The 20,576-nt window shown below is 33.4% G+C and overlaps 3 protein-coding genes across 12 annotated transcripts in view; all 3 read right to left on the reverse strand.

Annotated features, from left to right (window-relative positions):
* Positions 1-153: 153 nt before the first annotated feature.
* On the reverse strand, positions 154-4,108 carry LOC105568162 (2-acylglycerol O-acyltransferase 1-like). 2 transcript variants are annotated; one of them, XM_012023600.1, is made up of 7 exons: positions 3,930-4,108; positions 3,277-3,432; positions 2,430-2,746; positions 1,933-2,207; positions 1,479-1,665; positions 1,048-1,247; positions 154-934 (listed from the first exon to the last, which is right to left on the reverse strand). In XM_012023600.1, the coding sequence occupies exons 3-7, from the start codon at positions 2,654-2,656 to the stop codon at positions 780-782; spliced, it is 1,044 nt and encodes a 347-aa protein (XP_011878990.1). In that variant the 5' UTR covers positions 2,657-2,746; positions 3,277-3,432; positions 3,930-4,108; the 3' UTR covers positions 154-779. The 2 variants fall into 2 exon arrangements, with proteins under 2 accessions (XP_011878990.1, XP_011878989.1); XM_012023599.1 differs by having other exon boundaries at positions 3,894-4,108.
* A 1,008-nt stretch (positions 4,109-5,116) lies between these two features.
* LOC105568166 (diacylglycerol O-acyltransferase 2-like) lies at positions 5,117-8,720 on the reverse strand. 2 transcript variants are annotated; one of them, XM_012023612.1, is made up of 5 exons: positions 8,310-8,720; positions 7,008-7,130; positions 6,253-6,423; positions 5,518-5,717; positions 5,117-5,430 (listed from the first exon to the last, which is right to left on the reverse strand). In XM_012023612.1, exons 1-5 carry the CDS (start codon positions 8,534-8,536, stop codon positions 5,270-5,272), a joined length of 882 nt encoding a protein of 293 aa, XP_011879002.1. In that variant the 5' UTR covers positions 8,537-8,720; the 3' UTR covers positions 5,117-5,269. The 2 variants fall into 2 exon arrangements, with proteins under 2 accessions (XP_011879002.1, XP_011879001.1); XM_012023611.1 differs by having other exon boundaries at positions 6,253-6,439; positions 7,008-7,282; positions 8,310-8,718.
* Positions 8,721-11,913: 3,193 nt separating this feature from the next.
* LOC105568165 (diacylglycerol O-acyltransferase 2-like) overlaps positions 11,914-20,576 on the reverse strand; it is a 10,670-nt gene continuing 2,007 nt past the window's right edge. For 4 of the 8 annotated variants that reach the window (XM_012023603.1, XM_012023602.1, XM_012023607.1 and 1 more), the window contains exons 2-6: positions 18,068-18,371; positions 16,706-16,980; positions 13,048-13,234; positions 12,314-12,513; positions 11,914-12,227 (exon numbers count right to left, since the gene is read on the reverse strand). In XM_012023603.1, coding sequence (XP_011878993.1) covers positions 12,067-12,227; positions 12,314-12,513; positions 13,048-13,234; positions 16,706-16,980; positions 18,068-18,294 — 1,050 coding nt within the window. In that variant the 5' untranslated portion in view covers positions 18,295-18,371 and the 3' untranslated portion in view covers positions 11,914-12,066. Of the gene's footprint in view, positions 12,228-12,299; positions 12,514-13,047; positions 13,235-16,705; positions 16,981-18,067; positions 18,372-19,304; positions 19,477-19,497; positions 19,572-20,576 lie in introns of those variants that run through there. The other 4 variants (XM_012023604.1, XM_012023606.1, XM_012023609.1 and 1 more) reach the window with 3 other exon arrangements.

Raw genomic sequence — 20,576 nt, forward strand, 5'->3', positions numbered from 1 at the left:
ATAATTACATTTGCAAAAATTAGTCAATTTATGTTTTAATTAATTTTACTTATTAACATGTCATCGAGTTAAACGCAAAAGGTACTTATTAATTACAATATTACAAAGTAAACTTATTGCATATGTCGTACAACAAGTTAATTTTTTAATATTATATTACAAAAAATTTTAAACAATTTAATTTTATTCTCAAAGAATATTCTGTACGAACGTATTAGCATAAGCTTCAGCTGTTTCAGGAATAAACAGTTCTTTTCCACGAATCAAATCTTTTCATTTGTGCAAGTTTGAGAAGCGTGCGGATGTGCGAAGAATGAATAAAACACACGAGTTGACCAGCAAGCGCAATAATACTATGTACAGTGTGGTGCATTAATTCGATTCGGGTTGTATTGTCAAAAAGGACCTATGTTTAAATAATCAAATATTTTTTGCCCATTCTTAACTATTATCCGAATTAATGCATCGTACTGTAATATACAAAAGTATTAACTATGTAGTAATATCATTACATATCTAAATTCCATTCAATATATTCTTTTGCGCGTATTTTTATAAGATTATAAGTAAAGTATATTTAGTTTGCTTATAATCTAAGTACCGAGAATCTTAATAAGTAAATTATATTAACTAATTAGCATACAAATGTACATTCGAGTTTTAATTGTACATAAAATTTTCTTCCAATATCTTTCTACGTCATTAAAACAGTAACAATCTTTTTAACGGGGACTTGAAAATAATAACAAACACCACTTTTACATTAATATGCATGCATATCATAGCTCGAGAGTAGCATTTTCTGCATTTTTTATATAATTGTGCTTTTGTGTTTCGAAGAGTTCAACTAAACCTTTTACAAATTTTTCGTGATATTCGTTGACCTGCTCAGTTGTAGGTTCCGCTATTTTCGGCAATTCGATAGGACTGCCAACTATAAAGAAGATAAAGATAAAATTTGAATATATAATTAGAATAATGAAATATTTAGCAATTTAGAATGCATAACGTATGCATAAAATTGGGAATATACAGAGAGAACTTTACCGACTACGGTGACAGGCAATCGCTTTGGAATAAGGCCAAATGAATACTGAAAGAATCCTCTGCCCGAGAAAACAACGGGTGCTACTCCAATTAAACCACGAATATAGTTCTGTACGCGTCTGAACGTCGATCCTTCTGGACGATATATTTGATTGTATAAGTCCGTTTCCCCAAAGGAGAAAACAGGAACCAACGGCGTGCTAAATCATGGAATTGTATTAGATTTGAGTCGTATTGAGTATAATTACTATATGCGATTACTATCGTACTCTATATTTTTTATTTTCCACGGTTATATGAGTCATATTTTTTAAAAGTTATTACGTGAATAAATTACAAAATTTTCATCTTGAAATACAATTTACGTTAAATACTGTTATAAAAATATAATTTATGTTAGTAAAAATATATATAAATATATAACCATTTACCCGTATGTTAGTGCTAATTTCACGAAGCCTTTTCTTCGTTTTACAAGGCTACGATAAGTGCCCGGCGTCGATTCCATTGATTCGGAAGCACCACCAACAATGAGAACCGTAGCCTTCCCAGTATATGGACTTTTCGGTGGTGTCGATAGTAAATACTTAATACTTCTTATACTAGAACCACAGGAACCTATAAGCATCGAGAATTTATTGTTATAATTAACTTATAGAAAGAATAAGACGTTCTGTGAATACTTATTATTTAAAATCTAAAACAATCTTGTCCACAAACAAGAACTATATAATGTTGTTGCATCATTTTTTATATAATATTATAATACTGATGTATTTATATTTACTGCATACATGTCGAAAGTATTTAGTACACTATTGCAAGATTAATCTGTTACAGTTAAGCAAGGAAAACTTAGTGAAAAAATCTATTAAAATTTTTTACCTAAGAAGTAAGCATATTCTCTGAATATAGGTACTTTAAAGTGTTGATCGAGAGTAATTGGACGTATATCTAGTCCGGGAAATAACTTTTTGCAATCCAACACATCCGTTCCGAATGAACCCATTATCCCCGCCGACAAAATGCCATGAGGTACACAGATAAAAAGATACGATTTGTTGGGATTTAGGTCCACCGTTTTCACTAATTTAATTGGAAAATAATTACAAAAGTACCGCCAGAGTGCATTATTTCTCGTCAGTCTTGTCCATTTTTCACTGAAAATGTCACATATTATTCTTTAAAAACATTAATAAATGTCATCATCTCTGTTGCATAATAAATGTTTATCGCGGTTAGTACCATTATCTTATATAAGATCCAATGAATTGAATCAACATAGTTTTTTTATGTTACGCCGAATCATTATCTTCAAGCGATTGACAAGATTTTTATTTATCTACAGTGTCGACTTCAATGAAGATTAATACAATGTTTACCTTCTGCCACCACAATTACAAGTGTCCCAATCATAATACATCCAGAGGAAATATAGTAGGAGGAAGTATCGTGTTGTGTCTGTGTAGAGCAGAAGATAGGCCGTGATTAAGTAGCTCAAAAAATTACCAAAAGCTGAGACAAAAATCCATGTCGCAGCGGCCAATGTTTGTAGTCTTCTTTCCAATGGTACATTTAATGGTGCAAATTTCATGCCCAGAATTTCCATGTTTTTTCTCTAAGTCTTCGTGCCAAATTCAAATCATCGAAGAAAACCGCTTCTTTTTTTTCACTTGACACGCTCTACGGTATACATTGCCTGCGTATTAATCGATACGTTTTTATTAAACCTAGTCTTTTCCGCTCTTCTGTAATAACCGTTTGCATCGCTTCGGCTGACCGTGGATTTAATATGAACTGGCACTTTATCAAACCGACGCACAAAGTCTATCTTTGATTCATGCGAGGAGCGGACTTTGTATCTATATCTTGTACCTGATCTTCTAAGCATAGTCCCACCGATTTTTTGTTCACTTTATGCCGCGATTTTTCCTATTCTTACATTCTCATACTCGTTTCTCATGTTTATACTTTCATACTTTATGACATAGCAAGCGGAATATAAAATAGTCTCAACATTATTTAAATTACATTGAGTTATTTGTTTATTTGAATGTTTCGAAATAAATTGCGGTTGAGCAAGCAAATTACAGTTCCGCTTTTCGTCCAAACTTTGAGTGAAAGTACTTTCTATTTACGTTTTCTTACAAGAAAGCGACACAGTGCCAAACAGTACAGCCAGCCTTTTGCGACACATAAACAAATATCTTACAATATATTACAGCTTACATGAGCTTACTGTGGTAATTTTACTGGTGATTTCACAAATTGTTAGAGAGTTACTGTTACTCTCTCTTTGAGATTTTCCAGAGAACAAAATATCTTATCGTTATCATACTCTTGTATTATCACTTGCCACAGATACCAGCGACTTCAAGTAGGTATCTAAAAGATACACTTTTATATATTTCACTGTTTGATTGCATTCTAATTATAATTTTAATTACAGAGTGCTGCTTTCAATAATAATAATACATTTGAAAAATTAGATGTTTAGATACACATACGAAAATGTAGGTTGTGAGAGAATATTCAGTATGTTAGACATCAGAGTATCTCAAATTTCACATTATCAGTATTTTTTTAAGACTCTTAGCAAATATAACTGACTAGATCGAATCATTGATTCAAATAATCTTGTCGTAAACTTGAAGAAAAAAAAAAAACTAACTACTGCAATTTATAAAATATTTTCTTTAACTTATTTTGAAAACTTTCTATTACATCACCTGTTAAATTCTCAAACATTATAAAAGGAATTCAACTTATAGCGCAACTTCCATTCGAAAAACTGATTTAAAACTCAAACGCTCCTGCACGAAATAGGTTGATTACACAAGACTCACACTTTTCAAATTTATTATCTAGATTCTTGTGGCTACCTCGGCAAGTACAGAATTTTAGATTCCACTTTTTCTTGTGGCACAACGCCAGGTCACAGGAATGCTGTTTCCTACAGGTGAGATAGTACGTTTCGGTGCAGGTGGCCACGTGTATGCGTAAATATATTTATCTCTACGACTGCTTCCACGGAACGTTCGGCTCGGCGTCCTACGTCGTACTGTTGGATTTCGTCAGGTTGAGAAGAAAACATGTGCGACGGTGTATACTGTATACATGTGTTGCACGCACACATTCGCACATTCTTACGAACACATCGAGCGGACGTCCGTGAACATAGTTCCAACGTTCAAAATCCGACGTTCAGTCTCGTCCGAGTTTCAGCATAAAGTCTATATACGTTTAATTTCATTTAACAGTAAATTGACAACCTTTAAATTATGCGCCGTTAATCTAATATTTTATTACGTAAATTTATGTAAATTATTGTATCGAGTTGCGTTGAAAAATATTTGCACAGATATTGAGACTCTCATTTCTTTGACAAATGTTAGGTGTTTCCTATATAAAATTTACCATTTTGCAGTATAAGGATTTAATGTGCCTGTATTTAAAACATGCATATATGTTTAAAACATATTCAGGTTGAGTTTGAATTTAAATTAAAATAAAAATGTCCCGTTCACAATTCTTTAATTGTAAAATTAATATTATAATTATAATAAATACCATATTAGTACATTTATATGGCAAATAGAGGATTAAACAATAATGTAAAGATAATGTAATTAATGATTAATTTTTAAAGGACCATATTTTGTATTTAATCAGATCATAAATTTGAATTGTACACAATTGTGTAGTAACAATTCTATAATTTATTTATATACTATACTTATTGTTAGATATTTTAACTAGAACAATTGAATTAGATAGCATATACAAGAAATAAATTTATCATTAATATAAAAAATATAAAAGTATAGTAATATTTTCGAAACATATTATTAAATTTAATAACGATTTAAGAATATATGTATAAATATGAATACTCGATAAGTAATTTACAAAATCTAATAAACATATCTCGTGACTACATTTTATATATTTTTTTTCTTTATAAGTTTTGACTTTGCTCTTAATTTGCATATCGAGACTTTATAAACAAGAGTGTTTAAATAGATGGTATAAGAGAGACAAATTAAATAAACTATCTAACTAAGATGCATTAATCTTGTAAAAACCATCTTTTATTGCAGAAACATCTTTTTACATATCTATAAGATGTAATGTCTAAGAGAGAGTAGCAATCTTTGAAATAGAAATTTAAGAACAGTAACATATCTACATTCTAAATCATATAATTTGAATATGCATTGCATTATACGTTGAATTCGAGGGTAACTTTTTCTGCATTTTTTATGTAATTGTGCTTTTGCGTTTCAAAGAGTTCTATCAGTTGCTTTGTGAATTTGTCGTGATATGTGTCAATTTCTTCAGGTGTGGGGTCCGTTATTTTCGGCAGTTCAATAGGACTGCCAACTAAAACAAAGAGGATCATAAGATCGAAAATAAATAGTTATATAAAATGAAAGCAAATTTGAAAAATTGCACATAAAAAAATTTTACCGACTACGGTGACAGGTAATCGCTTTGGAATAAGGCCAAATGAATATTGAAAGAACCCTCTGCCCCAGACGACAACAGGTGGTATTCCAATGAAACTCCGAATATAATTCTGTATACGTCTAAAAGTCGATCCTTCTGGACGATATATTTGATTGTACAAATCCGTTTCACCAAAAGATAAAACAGGAACCAATGATGTGCTGAATCAAGAAATTCCATTAGATTTGAGTTGCACTGAATACAATCATTATGAGTGTCTATTGTCCTACGCCGTAAGATCCATATTTTAAGGCTGTTCTACATATATTGTAATATCTATTGTAACGCTCATTGTAACACAGCTGTCGTAAAATCAGCAGAGTGAATTGTGATTTCAAAACAATCCTCTAAGTCTTAAGTGTATATACGAAGACAACGTTTGCAAAAGATAAGCGTATGTTGTTAATACACAAAAGTGACAATTTTACTGTACGACCACTAAGATAAATGTTTTTTTATAAATATTATCTTGAAGTCAGGCCATTCTGCTAAGACCCTAAGAATTGACGCAATTTAAACTATGACGACGCTTGCTTAGTTATAATAGCCACTATAAATCGCCAAAAGCGGACATTCTGACACAGTTTATGATAGAATGCATGTGAATATGTGTTAAACATTAAATTCTATCATACAAATATAGATCATGTATGCTACATATGCAAATTCGTAAAAACAAAGTGTTGGATTGCTCACCCGTGTTTTAGTGCTAATTTCACAAAGCCCTTTCTTCGTTTCACATCAATACGATAAGTGCCCGGCGTAGATTCCATTAATTCGGACATACCACCAACGACGAGAATTGTAGCTTTTCCGGTATATGGTTTTTTCGGCGGAGTTGATAGCAAATGTTTGAGGCTTCTCACGCTAGAAGCGCAAAAACCTGTGTGTAAAGATCATTATTGTATATTTTCAAAAAATGGCGGCCTAAGTAATAATCATCGATTTATTAACATATACAAAAATATCTCTTTCGAACTCACACTTAAGTTATCGTTACAATAACGTTTTAAATTGTTTCTTTTCAATGAAAACTGGGTTTGATCTTTCTTATAGATAGGGAATATATAACGTAAATTTACTTATATTATCTATTATTATAATATTGCATATTAATGTAGTGCAAAAAATATCAAAAGTATTTTAATTGAAACAAAGCTTCTTGTTGATCCAACTGCCAATATGTTTAATTAAATTTTACATTGGTACGACGTTTCGACTTACGTATCTGGTTCTTATCAAGTAAAAGAATTTGCACATAGATGTTCGCACAGCATAAGTTATAGCAGGCTCGCAAGTCATTGTCGATGACCTGTGAGTTAATGACATACCAATATAGCATTTAATGAATTGTATTGCCTATTGGATTAACAAGAAATTTTGTTTCAATTTTTATTCATCACTGGTGATTTTTTAAGTATATTTCTCTACTTTAATTGAAAGTATTTTACCTAAAAAATAAACACATTCTCTGAATAAAGGCACTTTGAAGTGTTGATCGAGAGTAATGGGATGTAGTTCTAGTCCGGGAAATAATTTCTTGCAATCCATTGCGTCCGTTGCGAATGAACCCACTATTCCCATCGACAAAATGCCATGAGGTACACAAATAAAAAGATAAGACTTATTGGGATTTAGGTTCACCGTTTTCACTAATTTTAATGGAAAATAATTGCAAAAATAACGCCAAAATACGTTGTTTCTCACTACTTTTGTCAATAATTCACTGAAATGTAAGATATAGTTAGTTTTTAAACATTAATAATTGTTATTCTTATAAGGCTTTTTATCGCAATTATATTATTTTTTTGTATCAGATTCAATGAAAATCGTAACAGATATTTTTTTATTTACTGCATTAAGGAATTGTCTTCGAGCAAATAATGAAAAATTTTTATTCTTACGTTGTTGACTACTTAAGGGGGCACCTCGTATAACAGGTAAAAAATCGATTTTTTTGCTTAATTTTATATTTTAACATGTTAAAAATGTTCCTTAAGTTTTAAAATGAAATTTGAAAATTAACAATAGATGGTTTTACTAAATAAGCGTCAGGCAGGTAGAGCGACAAGTGTACAGTCCCTTTCCTTAATCCCTTGGAATATAATAGGCACTAAAAACAGCTGAAATATTTTGACCTGTGTCTGTATTTCTACTCGGTTACTATGTTGCCGTAACTTTCTATGTCTACTCTATAGAGACATAGTTCGTGATCCTTTGTACAGTTATAATGGTGCAACAGTTTACATCTTTTGAAATACATTCTGCTTTTGAGACACAGTCTTTGTGAAATTCGGCTCGTAAAAATATAGCAGTTTGAAGCGTGAGTTTGAATATTTCTCTGAAAGTTAATAAAAAGATACTTTTATAATGATAATGTTTAATTAAATTACTTTTATTACATAATTAACCTGAAAATTTTTCGTTAGAATTACTATGTTTTTAAGTTGTGATTTTTACAATTTTGCGTTATTCTTTTAATCTAAAAATAGGTTCGATTAATGCGTAAACTCATAAAGAGGAAAATCCTCTTGCATTTTCTATTTGAGATGAATCCGTACGGCGCTATATTGCACACTGCTAGACGACTCTAACATTGACGCGTTGAGCAAATATTATTATAATTTCTATAATAAATGTTTTTCTGCCAAAATACTAGATCATGTAATTTCCTTAAAAAAAAATTGTGAATTATCTAATTTTTAACGTGTTACACGAGGTGCTCCTGTTAACAGAGATTAATACAATATTACGTTCTTCCGCCACGATGACAAGTGTCCCAATCGTAATACATCCAGAGGAAATATAGTAGGAGGAAGTATCGTGTTATGTCTGTGTAGAGCAGAAGATAGGCCGTGATTAAGTATCCCCAAATATCACCAAAGCCGATGGCAAAAGTCCATGTCGCAGCGGCCAATGTTTGTAGTCTTCTTTTCAGAGGTACATTTAATGGTGCAAATTTCACGCCCAGAATTTCCATGTTTTTCTCTAAGTCTTCGTGCCAAATTCAAAGCATCGGAGAAAACCGATTCTTTCTCTTTCACTTCAAATACTCTACGGTATACTTTGCCCGTGTATTGATCAATACGTTTCTTTTAAAACTGTGTGTCTATTCCGTTCTTCTGTACTGTCCGGTTGCGTCGCTTCGACTGACCAACGATTTAATATGAACTACCTGTCTGAGATTTGAATAATTATCGGTATTAACCTGGTGAATTATATTAGTTTTTGTTTCGCTGCGAGCGAGCGGTGGTGAGCGAGGATGCAAGTTGGAGAAATAGGAAGTTAGTTAATTGCGTTGCGCTATTGGAAGAGAAGATAAGAAGGATCAGATCGACGATATCCTTGGGTTTTCTTTGTACGGAGAGATTTCAGTTCGTTACAATACACTTGCTCTGCCATATTCACAAGTCGTTATCTTATACACTGCTACTTTATCAAACCGACGCACAAAGTCTATCTTTGATTCCTGCGAGGAGCGGATTTTGTACGCGTGGTCTAGCTTGTCACTTTAAAACTTTTTGTTTATACTTGGCGCGAGACACTACCGCGTCTCATGATCTATACGAGGTGTGTCTCAAAAGTATCCAACCTCTGCATATATCTTTGTCTCTTGGGTATTCTGTCGTGGAAAACAGGTATTCAGTATTTAGGGTGGACCTTTAGGAGTACCCCCACCAAACGTCACGACCCAACAACTGTTCGGTCGGCAACGGTATGCAGTTGTATGAGCGTCGAAAACTCCGAGCGTCGCATTTCACAATGTCTGAACGAGTCGAGCAAAGAATTTGTATTAAATTTTGCCAAAAACTTGGACACACATATTCCGAAACAATTGGCACGATCCGCAAAGTTTATGATAATGACTTTATGAGTGAGACACAAGTAAAAGTATGGTTTAGACGGTTCAAAGATGGTCGTGCCTCAGTGGACAGTGATCCTCATTCCGGTAGACCTTCAACGTCGGAAACAGCGGAAAACGTGGAACGTGTGCGATTCCCAATGAACAAAAATCGTCGATTGACTGTGCGAGAGTTAGAAGAGTATCTTGAGATCCCTAAATTGATTGCGGATCGCACACGTTCCACGCTTTCCGCTGTTTTCGACGTTGAAGGTCTGCCGGAACGAGGATCACTGTCCACTGAGGCACGCCCATCTTTGAACCGTCTAAACTATTCTATTATTTAGGTATCTTTCATAGAGTCATTACCATAAACTTTGCAGATCATGCCGATTGTCTCGGAATATGTGTGTCCAAGTTTTTGGCAAAATTTAATACAAATTCTTTGCTCGACTCGTTCAGACATTTTAAAATGCGACGTTCGGAGTTTTCGACACTCACACAACTGCGTACCGTTGCCGACTCAACAAGATGTTGGGTCGTGCCGCTTGATGGGGGTATACTTCTAAGGGTCCACCCTTATACTGAAATAGCAGTTTTCCACAATAGGATGCCTAAGAACAAAAAAATATGCAGAGGTCGGATACTTTTGGACACACCTTGTATCTATCCTTGTTTCTGAGCTTCCAATCATAATTGCAAACCGATTTTATCTTCAATTTATGCTGCGATTGTTCCTATTCTTGCATTCTCATACTCTTTTCTCATGATTATATTTTTATACTTTATAACATAGCAAGCGGAATATAAAGTAGTCTCAATATTATTTAAATTACATTGAATTATGTGCTTATTTGCATGTGTTAGAGTAAGTAGAGAGGAAGTATAGGATTGAGCGAAGGTAGCGCTTTACGCCGGAAACTGTGCGAGAGTAGTAGTAGTAGTATGAATTTAACGAACGGGAAAAGTAAAGAGTACTCTAAGTCACAATAAACTGAGATTTTTGTCGAATCCTTGCCATTTACCTTCGAACCGGGCGACTAAAAAAACCAGTATAAATATATAATAGATCGAATCAGTAATTCAAATAATTTTGTCGTAAACTTGAAGAAAAAAATAAGAACTGACTACTGCTATTTATAAAATACTTTTTGACTTATTTAAAAAATTTTTCTTACATCACCTGTTAAATACTCAAACATTATAAAAGGAATTCAACTTATAGCGCAACTTCCATTCGAAAAGCTATGCTTTAAAACTCGAACGCACTTGTTCCAAATAAGTTGATTACATAAAAGACTCAGGCTTTTCAAATTTATTATCTAGATTCTTGTGGCTACCTCGGCAATTTCAGAATTTTAGATTGCACTTTTTCTTTCGGCACAACGCCAGGTCACAGGAATGCTGTATCCCACAGGTGAGATAGTACGTTTCGGTGCAGGTGGCCACGTGTGTGCGTAAATATATTTATCTCTACGACTGCTTCCACGAAACGTTCGGCACGACGTCATGCATCGTACCGTTGGATTTTGTCAGGTTGAGGAGAAAACATGTGTAACGGCGTATACATGGGTTTGTACTAGGGCTCGGATTTTATTCCGTTTTTCGAATAAACGTTTAAACGTGAAACGTTTATCCGTTTACATTTTCTTTCAAAAAAACGTTTATTTGTAGAAAAACGTTTACACGATTAAACGTTTACTAAACGTTTAGTAAACGTTTAATAAACGTTTATACGTATATTAGAGCCTAGTAAACGTTTAAACGTTTCTTAAGTAAAAACACGTGTATTCGGAAAAACGTTTCTAATAAACGGATAGCTAATTATACGTATAAACGTGTTTCCGTTTAAACGTATAATAGCGAGCCCTAGTTTGTACGCACTCCTTCACACATGCTTACGAATACATCGAGCGAACGTCCATGAACATAGTTCCAACGTTCGAAATCCGAAGTTTAGGGTCGTCCAAGTTTTAGTATAAAGTCTATGGGCCAGTTTCACAAACGTCGGTTAACTGCTAACCGAAGGTTAACTGATCCTCTGTCTCTTCTTAGAGAACAAGATAGAAAAACATAGGGCGTGAACTCTGGTTAACAGTTAACCAACGTTTGTGAAACTGGCCCTATATACGTTTAACTTCATTGAACAGTAAATTGGCAACCTTTAAATTATGCGACGTTAATCTAATATTTTATCACGTAAATTAGGATATCGAATTGCGTTGAAAAATATTCGCACAGTGATATTGACATTCTCGATCATTTCTTTAACAAATGTGGACGTTGGACGTTTCCTAAATGAAATTGATCATTTTGCAAAATGAGGATTTAATGTGCCTTGTAAAATATGTATTTATATTTCAAACAATTTGAATTTAAATTAAAATAAAAATGTCCCGTTCGCAATTCTTTAAAATTAACATTATCATTGTAATGAATACCATATTAGTACATTTATATGGCAAATAGAGTTAATAAGTTAGGATTAAACAATAATGTAAAGATAATGTAATTAATGATTAATTTTTAAAGGACCATATTTTGTATTTAATCAGATCATAAATTTGAATTGTACACAGAGAGAGTAGCAATCTTTGAAATAGAAATTTAAAAACAGAAACATATCTATAATACATTCTAAATTATATGATTTGAAAATATGCATTGCATTATACGTTGAATTCGAGGGTAACTTTTTCTGCATTTTTTATATAATTGTGCTTTTGCGTTTCAAAGAGTTCTATCAGTTGCTTTGTGAATTTGTCGTGATATGTGTTAATTTCTTCAGGTGTGGGGTCCGTTATTTTCGGCAGTTCAATAGGACTGCCAACTAAAATAAAGACAAACATGAGATGGAAAATGAATAATTATATTAAAAATAAGCAACTGTGAAAAATCGCACATAAAAAATTTTACCGACTACGGTGACAGGTAATCGCTTTGGAATAAGGCCAAATGAATACTGAAAGAATCCTCTGCCCGAGAAAACAACGGGTGCTAGTCCAATTAAACCACGAATATAGTTCTGTACGCGTCTGAACGTCGATCCTTCTGGACGATATATTTGATTGTACAAATCCGTTTCACCAAAAGATAAAACAGGAACCAATGATGTGCTGAATCAAGAAATTGCATTAGATTTGAGTTGCACTGAATACAATCATTATGAGTGTCTATTGTCCTACGCCGTAAGATCCATATTTTAAGGCTGTTCTACATATATTGTAATATCTATTGTAACGCTCATTGTAACACAGCTGTCGTAAGATCAGCAGAGTGAATTGTGATTTCAAAACAATGCTTCAAGTCTTAAATGTGTATACGAAGACAACGTTTACAAAAGATAAACGTATGTAGTTAATACACTAAAGTGACAATTTTACTGGACGACCACAAAGATAAATATTTTTTATAAATATTATCTTGAAGTCAGGCCATTCTGCTAAGACCCTAAGAATTGACGCAATTTAAACTTTGACGACGCTTGTTTAGTTATAATAGCCACTATAAATCGCCAAAAGCGGACATTCTGGCATAGTTTATGATAGAATTCGTGTGAATATGTGTCAAACATTAAATTCTATCACACAAATATAGATCATGTATGTTACATATGCAAATTTGTAAAAACAAAGTGTTCGATCACTCACCCGTGTTTTAGTGCTAATTTCACGAAGCCTTTTCTTCGTTTCACAAGGACACGATAAGTGCCCGGCGTAGATTCCATTGATTCGGAAGCACCACCAACGACGAGAAGTGTAGCTTTTCCGGTATATGGTCTTTTCGGCGGAGTTGATAGTAAATGCTTGAGGCTTCTCACGCTAGAAGCGCAGAAACCTGTGTGTAAAGATCATTATTGTATATTTTGGAAAAATGGCGGGTCAAATGATAATTATCGATTCATTTATACATAAAAAAACATCTCTTTCGAAGCACTCACACTTAAGTTATCGTTACAACAACGTATTAAATTGTTTCTGCTCAATGAAAACTTGGCGTGATATTCTTTATAGATAGGAAATATAACGTATATTAACATCTATTATTTATTTATATAATATTACATATTAAAGTAGAGCAAAAAATATCGAAAATATTTAATTGAAACAAAGCTTCTTGTTGATTTAACTGGCAATCTAATTCTTTTCTAAAAAAGAGCTGTTATCAGCGCGAAGTCGTTAATATCGAACAGTCGAGGCCTCTTTTCCGCGTTGCCAATTGGTTTTCTCGAAGCGCGGTGTGCTTCACTTCTCTTTTAGATTCGTAGTAAATGAAGATTTGCAATTTAGAAATATACATTTGTATAGGTAAATATGCAGAAAAGGTCACACCTCACCGATTTCCGGGGAATTACTCAGAAAACTCTCCCCTACAACATATCTAAGTGGCGAGGAAATCGGTGAGGTGTGACCTTTTCTGCATATTTACCTTTGTATACACCAACTATTGAGGTAAAATCTCTAATTAGTAATTAGAATTTAAGTAACAACGATTTTTGTTCCGATATATTTTCTCGATTGAACAGAATTAATAGTTAATTTAATCAATACCAATAAGTCCGCGGAATAATACGCAAAACGTAGCAACAGTCACGGAACAAAGTAATGTACAATAAAATATTAGGTACGGAATTTTCCATTGCGTAGGCAGGCCAACGAATTCTCAACGTTTTTTTGTTGTTTTTCACTCGGCACGGTATCGTACGATGATTAAGCGGGCCAACGAATTCTCAACTTTTTTTGTTGTTTTTCACTCGGCGCGGAGACGTACGATGTTTTTGCGTACACACCGTGTACTCGAAGGTCGCAGCGCTATCACTCGCTCGCTGAACGTCGCGCCGGCAGGCAGTGGCGAGAGTCGCTCCGTGCGTGTTATTACTTTTGCGTTATTTTACGTTATCGGTTTCCAAGACTCGATCGTGACGAACGAAGGGATAAAACGCTATTGATTTGCACACCTTTAGCCGTAACAAGTAACGTTCCTCGATTAATTATTGAGTTTCTACAATTTGTAATGAGAAACGAATTGCGTGCCCGCGCCGCTTCGCACACAGTATTATTTTTTCTTGATATGCGTTCGCGACAAGTGCGGGCAAAACCGCGATCGCTCTCTGCGAACAATCAGTGATTGATATCGTGCGATCGCTGAATTCCCGCGATTTGCCACTGCTCGATGTAATCGAACAGTTCGTAGTGGCAATCGGACTCAGTGACAATCGGACACGCTGAAAAAGAAGTGGCATTTGGATACAGTGTCAGTGACAAGTGACTTTACAAACGGAAGTGTAAATTCGCGAGTGTGTCGGCGCTACGTCATTTCTTGAAATCTGCGCTCGGTTTTCGGCCGAGGTGTTTACGATGCCGTACACAGGATTATTCACGCGGCGACAGTTAATCGAATCGATTGGTTATGTCCGCGCCGCTTCGCATATCGTATTATTCTTCCTTGATACGCGTTCGCGACAAGTGCGGGCAAAAACCGCGATCGCTCTCTGCGAACAATCAGTGATTGATATCATCGTGCGATCGCTGAATTCCCGCGATTTGTGTCAGCGATTTGTGCGGGTATCAGTGCGACGATGCAATCGAACAGTTCGTAGTGCGCAATCGAACTCAGTGACAATCGGACACAGTGAAAATCGAAAAAATGACATTTGGATGCAATGACAGTGACAAGTGACTTTACAAATGCAAGTACAAATTCGCGAGTGTGTCGGAGGACAGCTGAGACAACGACACCTAAGAGGAGGACATCTGATTGTGAGTGGAGGAGGAGGCATCGGGCGCCATTGCAGATACACTCCGCCGCTGCGCATCGTGTCGGTGAGTGAAAAGTTTTTTATTAAAGTAACGGAATCTACATTTTTAGATCGTAGATTGTAGATTGATTGACATTTCGTAGATTGATTTACATTTCGTAGATCCGTTACGTTAAAATGAATAGGTTACAAATAATTTTACGTTTTATTTAATATATTTCATTTATCGATAAAAAATGATATCATAGAGCTCTACCAATCAGAGTATGTTCAGCTCATTTGTTATGTTAAAAATCGCCGCGCTTTTAATTATCTGTCGATTTCGTGTAATCTGTTCCATTTTCGGGAAAAAAGAGAAATTTGTACGACTTCGCTCTGTCGTTCTTTGCAACTCAAACGGGCGGGAAGTAAAGAAAGTCGCTTATTGCACGTCGTTACATTATTTCTTTGCCGCAGATTATGCTTCCGATGCTTGCGTTGCGTTTTATATCGCCAATTCGAAAGTGATTTATCAGTTATTCTATTCTTCCGAATCAAAAATGCAAGTTGTTAGTTTGAGTAATTTGTATGACAGAAAGTCTTGGAAACCGATAACGCAAAAGTTAATAATATTTCGTGTGTTCGCGGTATTTCACATCGCGTACGGGAGTGCCGGAAATTTCGCGCGATCGATGATTTTTGCGAGTGAGTGTTGTGTGAGTGCAACAAAGAAATCTGAGAAGAGGAGGAGGCTGAGGAGGCATCGGGCAACGGCGGAGAAATCGTAAGGTAAGTTAGTGTCTTACATTTGTATGTTATTTAATTGTTACTTGTGCAAAATAAAGCACCTGTTCTGTGTTTTTATTTTATTTATTTAAATGATTCGAACGAGGAGTCGAATAAGTGTTAGAGACAAAACCAATGTATAAAATTTTGTGAATTTATATTTAAAAGGAAGACTTCTCAGTATTTTATATAATTATCTTAATAAATACCTATTTTTAAAAATATAAAATATGAATATTTAGTACAATAATTTCGATTTGACACAATTAGTCTATACTAATCATATACATATTTGTATTTTTACAGTTTAACATACATGATGTACAACTCTGCGGTTGCGAATCGTATCAGTGAGTGATAAATTACTTTTTATTTTAAATTGACGTTGCGCATATAATTACTTCTTTGCATGTATAGAAATTCTTAAAAATATACAATGCTCAACTACAAACTGCGCGCGCGAAGCGCGCGTTTGGTCATCTCTAGTTAACTAAATGTTACATTGGTACGACGTTTCGACCCAAGTATCAGGTCCTTATCAAGTAAAAGAACTTGCGCATAGATGACACTGACTTATGAGTCTACTATAGTTTATGCTCTGCGAACACCTAGGCGCAAGTTCTTTTCCTTGATAAGGACCGAATACTTGGGTCGAAACTTCTCACCAAGGTGACATTTAATTAATTATATTGCCTGTTCGATTAACAAGAAATTTTGTTTCAATTTTTATTCATCGCCGGTGATTTTTTAAGTATGCGTCTCTAATTTGATTGAAAGTATTTTACCTAAAGAATAAACATATTCTCTGATTAAAGGCACTTTGAAGTGTTGATCGAGAGTAATGGGATGTATTTCTAGTCCGGGAAATAATTTCTTGCAATCCATTGCGTCCGTTGCGAATGAACCCACTATTCCCATCGACAAAATGCCATGAGGTACACAAATAAAAAGATAAGACTTATTGGGATTTAGGTTCACCGTTTTCACTAATTTTAACGGAAAATAATTGCAAAAATAACGCCAAAATACGTTGTTTCTCACTACTTTTGTCAATAATTCACTGAAATGTAAGATATACCTAGTTAGTTTTTAAACATTAATAATTGTTATTCCTATAAGGCTTTTTATCGCAATTATAATATTATTTTTTTGTATCAGATTCAATGAAAATTGTAACAGATATTTCTTTATTTACTGCATTAAGGAATTGTCTTCGAGCAAATAATGAAAATTTTTTATTCTTACGTTGTTGACTACTTAAGTGGGCACCTCGTATAACAGGTAAAAAAAATTGAATTTTTTTGTTTAATTTTCTATTTTAACATGTTAAAAATGTTCCTTAAGTTTTAAAACGAAATTTGAAAATTAACAATAGATGGTTTTACTAAATAAGCATCAGGCAGGTAGAGCGACAAGTGTACAGTCACTTTCCTTAATCCCTTGGAATATAATAGGCACCAAAAATAGCTGAAATATTTTGACCTGTGTCTGTATTTTTACTCGGTTACTATGTTGCCGTAACTTTCTATGTCTACTCTATAGAGACATAGTTCGTGATCCTTTGTACAGTTATAATGGTGTAACAGTTTACATCTTTTGAAATACATTCTGCTTTTGAGACACAGTCTTTGTGAAATTCGGCTCGTAAAAATATAGCAGTTTGAAGCGTGAGTTTGAATATTTCTCTGAAAGTTAATAAAAAGATACTTTTATAATGATAATGTTTAATTAAATTACTTTTATTACATAATTAACCTGAAAATTTTTCGTTAGAATTACTATGTTTTTAAGTTGTGATTTTTACAATTTTGCGTTATTCTTTTAATCTAAAAATAGGTTCGATTAATGCGTAAACTCATAAAGAGGAAAATCCTCTTGCATTTTCTATTTGAGATGAATCCGTACGGCGCTATATTGCACACTGCTAGACGACTCTAACATTGACGCGTTGAGCAAATATTATTATAATTTCTATAATAAATGTTTTTCTGCCAAAATACTATTTTTTGTTACTTTAATAGTGTAATAAAATTTTAATTTCAAAGTAATAGATCGTGTAATTTCCTTTAAAAAAAGAATTGTGAATTATCAAATTTTGAGCGTGTTACGCGAGGTGCCCCTGTTAACAGAGATTAATACAATATTACGTTCTTCCACCACGGTGACAAGTGTCCCAATCGTAATACATCCAGAGGAAATATAGTAGGAGGAAGTATCGTGTTATGTCTGTGTAGAGCAGAAGATAGGCCGTGATTAAGTATCCCCAAGCATCACCAAAAGCTGAGACAATAACCCATGTCGCAGCGGCTAATGTTTGTAGTCTTTTTTCCAGAGGTACATTTAGTGGTACAAATTTCACGCCCAAAATTTTCATGTTTCTACCTAAGAATTATTCGAGTCCAAAGTATTGTAGAAATCCAAGTCTTTTTTTTAACTCCTACACTATAATACCTGTGGATAAAAATAAGTATACTAGAAAAGTTGTATCTTTTCTTTTAATTAAATAAGTCAGATTGTTAATTCTATCAATTGAAAATCTCACATAAGTTGACACTTTATCAAATAATTTATTCAACCTAGTTTTTATTCTTGTAAAAAGTGGATCTTGTATTTGTATGTTCATTCTTCAGAATCACAAGAGACGCAATTTATTATTCTTGAATACTTCTCTATGAATATCATTCATATTTATGTAACTACTATTGTGTTCAACAAGTATGGTTATTATAGCTAAACTTCTATTTAAAATACATTTGTCTGTATATTTAAAAATAAATTGCTGTCACCGTTTTCCTATCTAATTATGAATGAGCTAGAAGTGTATTCTTGCTTTTTTTAAAACAAAATTTAATTTTAGTATAACTAGTTTTCGGCGACATACGTATAGACAAACGTATTTTTACGAATAAACAAAATATATAAGACGGCAAATAATAAAATATCGCTACACTTTATTAAAATTTTCTTTTAGTGTATTTGTGAAATTAATTTATTGTTCTTAAATAAATTAAATTCACTTTTTCGAATGCATGCAATGTCATTCAGAAACACATACCCTACCACACTTTGAAATAACACATGCCGATTCACGCGAAAATCATTATCTATTTTAAATATAAAACTATAATTATAAATTTAAATCTAATCTATTATAAAAGATAAATAAAAATGCAGACGATGCTTTTTTTTAATACTAATTAAAAATTTTCTCAACAAAGAGAGTTCGAATTTTCTCGAACTTCATGCTGTTCAGATCTTTTAAAATTATAGGTAAATGTATCCAAATCCAAAACTGATAAATTGTGTTGGAGAGAGAGAGAGAGAGAGAGAGAGAGAGAGAGAGAGAGAGAGAGAGAGAGAGAGAAATAAAATAAAAACTCATACTTTTCGCTTCGCAACAAACAGCTATTTTCATTCAAATTTTCCTTCGCGTTCAAGTTATTCGAACAATCAAATCTTTTATTATTGGAAAGCAAGTTTAAGGCACATTGGTTTCGTAGGCACTATGCGTTCTGAAGCTTCTGAACAGTTAGATCACTATAATATTCACTGTTTTCCGCATTTTACTTATACTTGCAGATCAAGCTGTAACTATGAAATTCCATGTTGCACACTTTTTTTCGGTACGGCATCCAGATAGGTAGTTATTTCCTACAGAATAGATAATAATCGTGCCGCGGTCTTTATAATACAGTAATAGTAAATATCTCTTTGGAAGTGGCAAACGTTCTTATGTGCTTTATTGTTAGGTTTCATCGAAAGAATGTGGAAGGAGCGTATATTGTATGGTATATGAATACACGTATCAATAACATGCCCATTTATCAGTTACGAGACTCTAATATTTATGATTTAAAGTGAACGTTGCTTGCGTTCTAATTTGACATTTGACATCACAGTATGATGGCTCTTTGAGATTATGTAATCTCATTGGAGAAAAATTAGAATCTAGTATAACTAATTGTATCGAATAAAACAATGTTGTTAATATAAATCGTAATGTCATAGTATTTATTTATTTATGTTTTAGATTTTAGAGTAATAAATCGATTCCATTTGTTCGACAAACACATGATCTCGAAATTTTGTTTGATTTTTAATTTTGTAATTTATCAAAATTAAAACAAATTATTGCTAAACCTTAAGGTGGTTGTACCATGACTCCATAAGTCTAAATAAAGTTCATTTAATAAACATCACAATATATATAAAATTTTTCTATCCAATATTAATAATAAAAAAATGTGTGATGTTATAATGACAAAAATGATAAAATGCATAATAAGAAGAAAAATAAATTAATCTTTGTATTACATAGTGAAAGTATAAATAAAATCGTGGCAACGTTGTCTTTCAATTAGAGTGAGAGCGAGAGAGATTAAATAATATCAAGCGAAGAAAATCTTCCTTTACGAAATAAAGGTATATTTATTAGCAACAAAACAATTATTAAAGAAAGAAAAATGCAGAACAGCTACGGTTAGAAGGTGGCAAGAAAAGCGTAATCTCATTTTTGGTGATAGACGAGTTGTGTTTAACCTATGCATTGAAAAGCGCATCGTTAATTTGAGCATTTTGTGATAAAACATAAAGTATAATAATTGGCGATACCGCGCCATGTAGCATATGTAGATGCGAGTAAGCTTAGCATACGTG

Source organism: Vollenhovia emeryi, unplaced genomic scaffold (assembly GCF_000949405.1).
Source record: "Vollenhovia emeryi isolate VEMERY1.0 unplaced genomic scaffold, V.emery_V1.0 DF939131.1, whole genome shotgun sequence".
Taxonomy (NCBI): Eukaryota; Metazoa; Arthropoda; class Insecta; order Hymenoptera; family Formicidae; genus Vollenhovia; species Vollenhovia emeryi.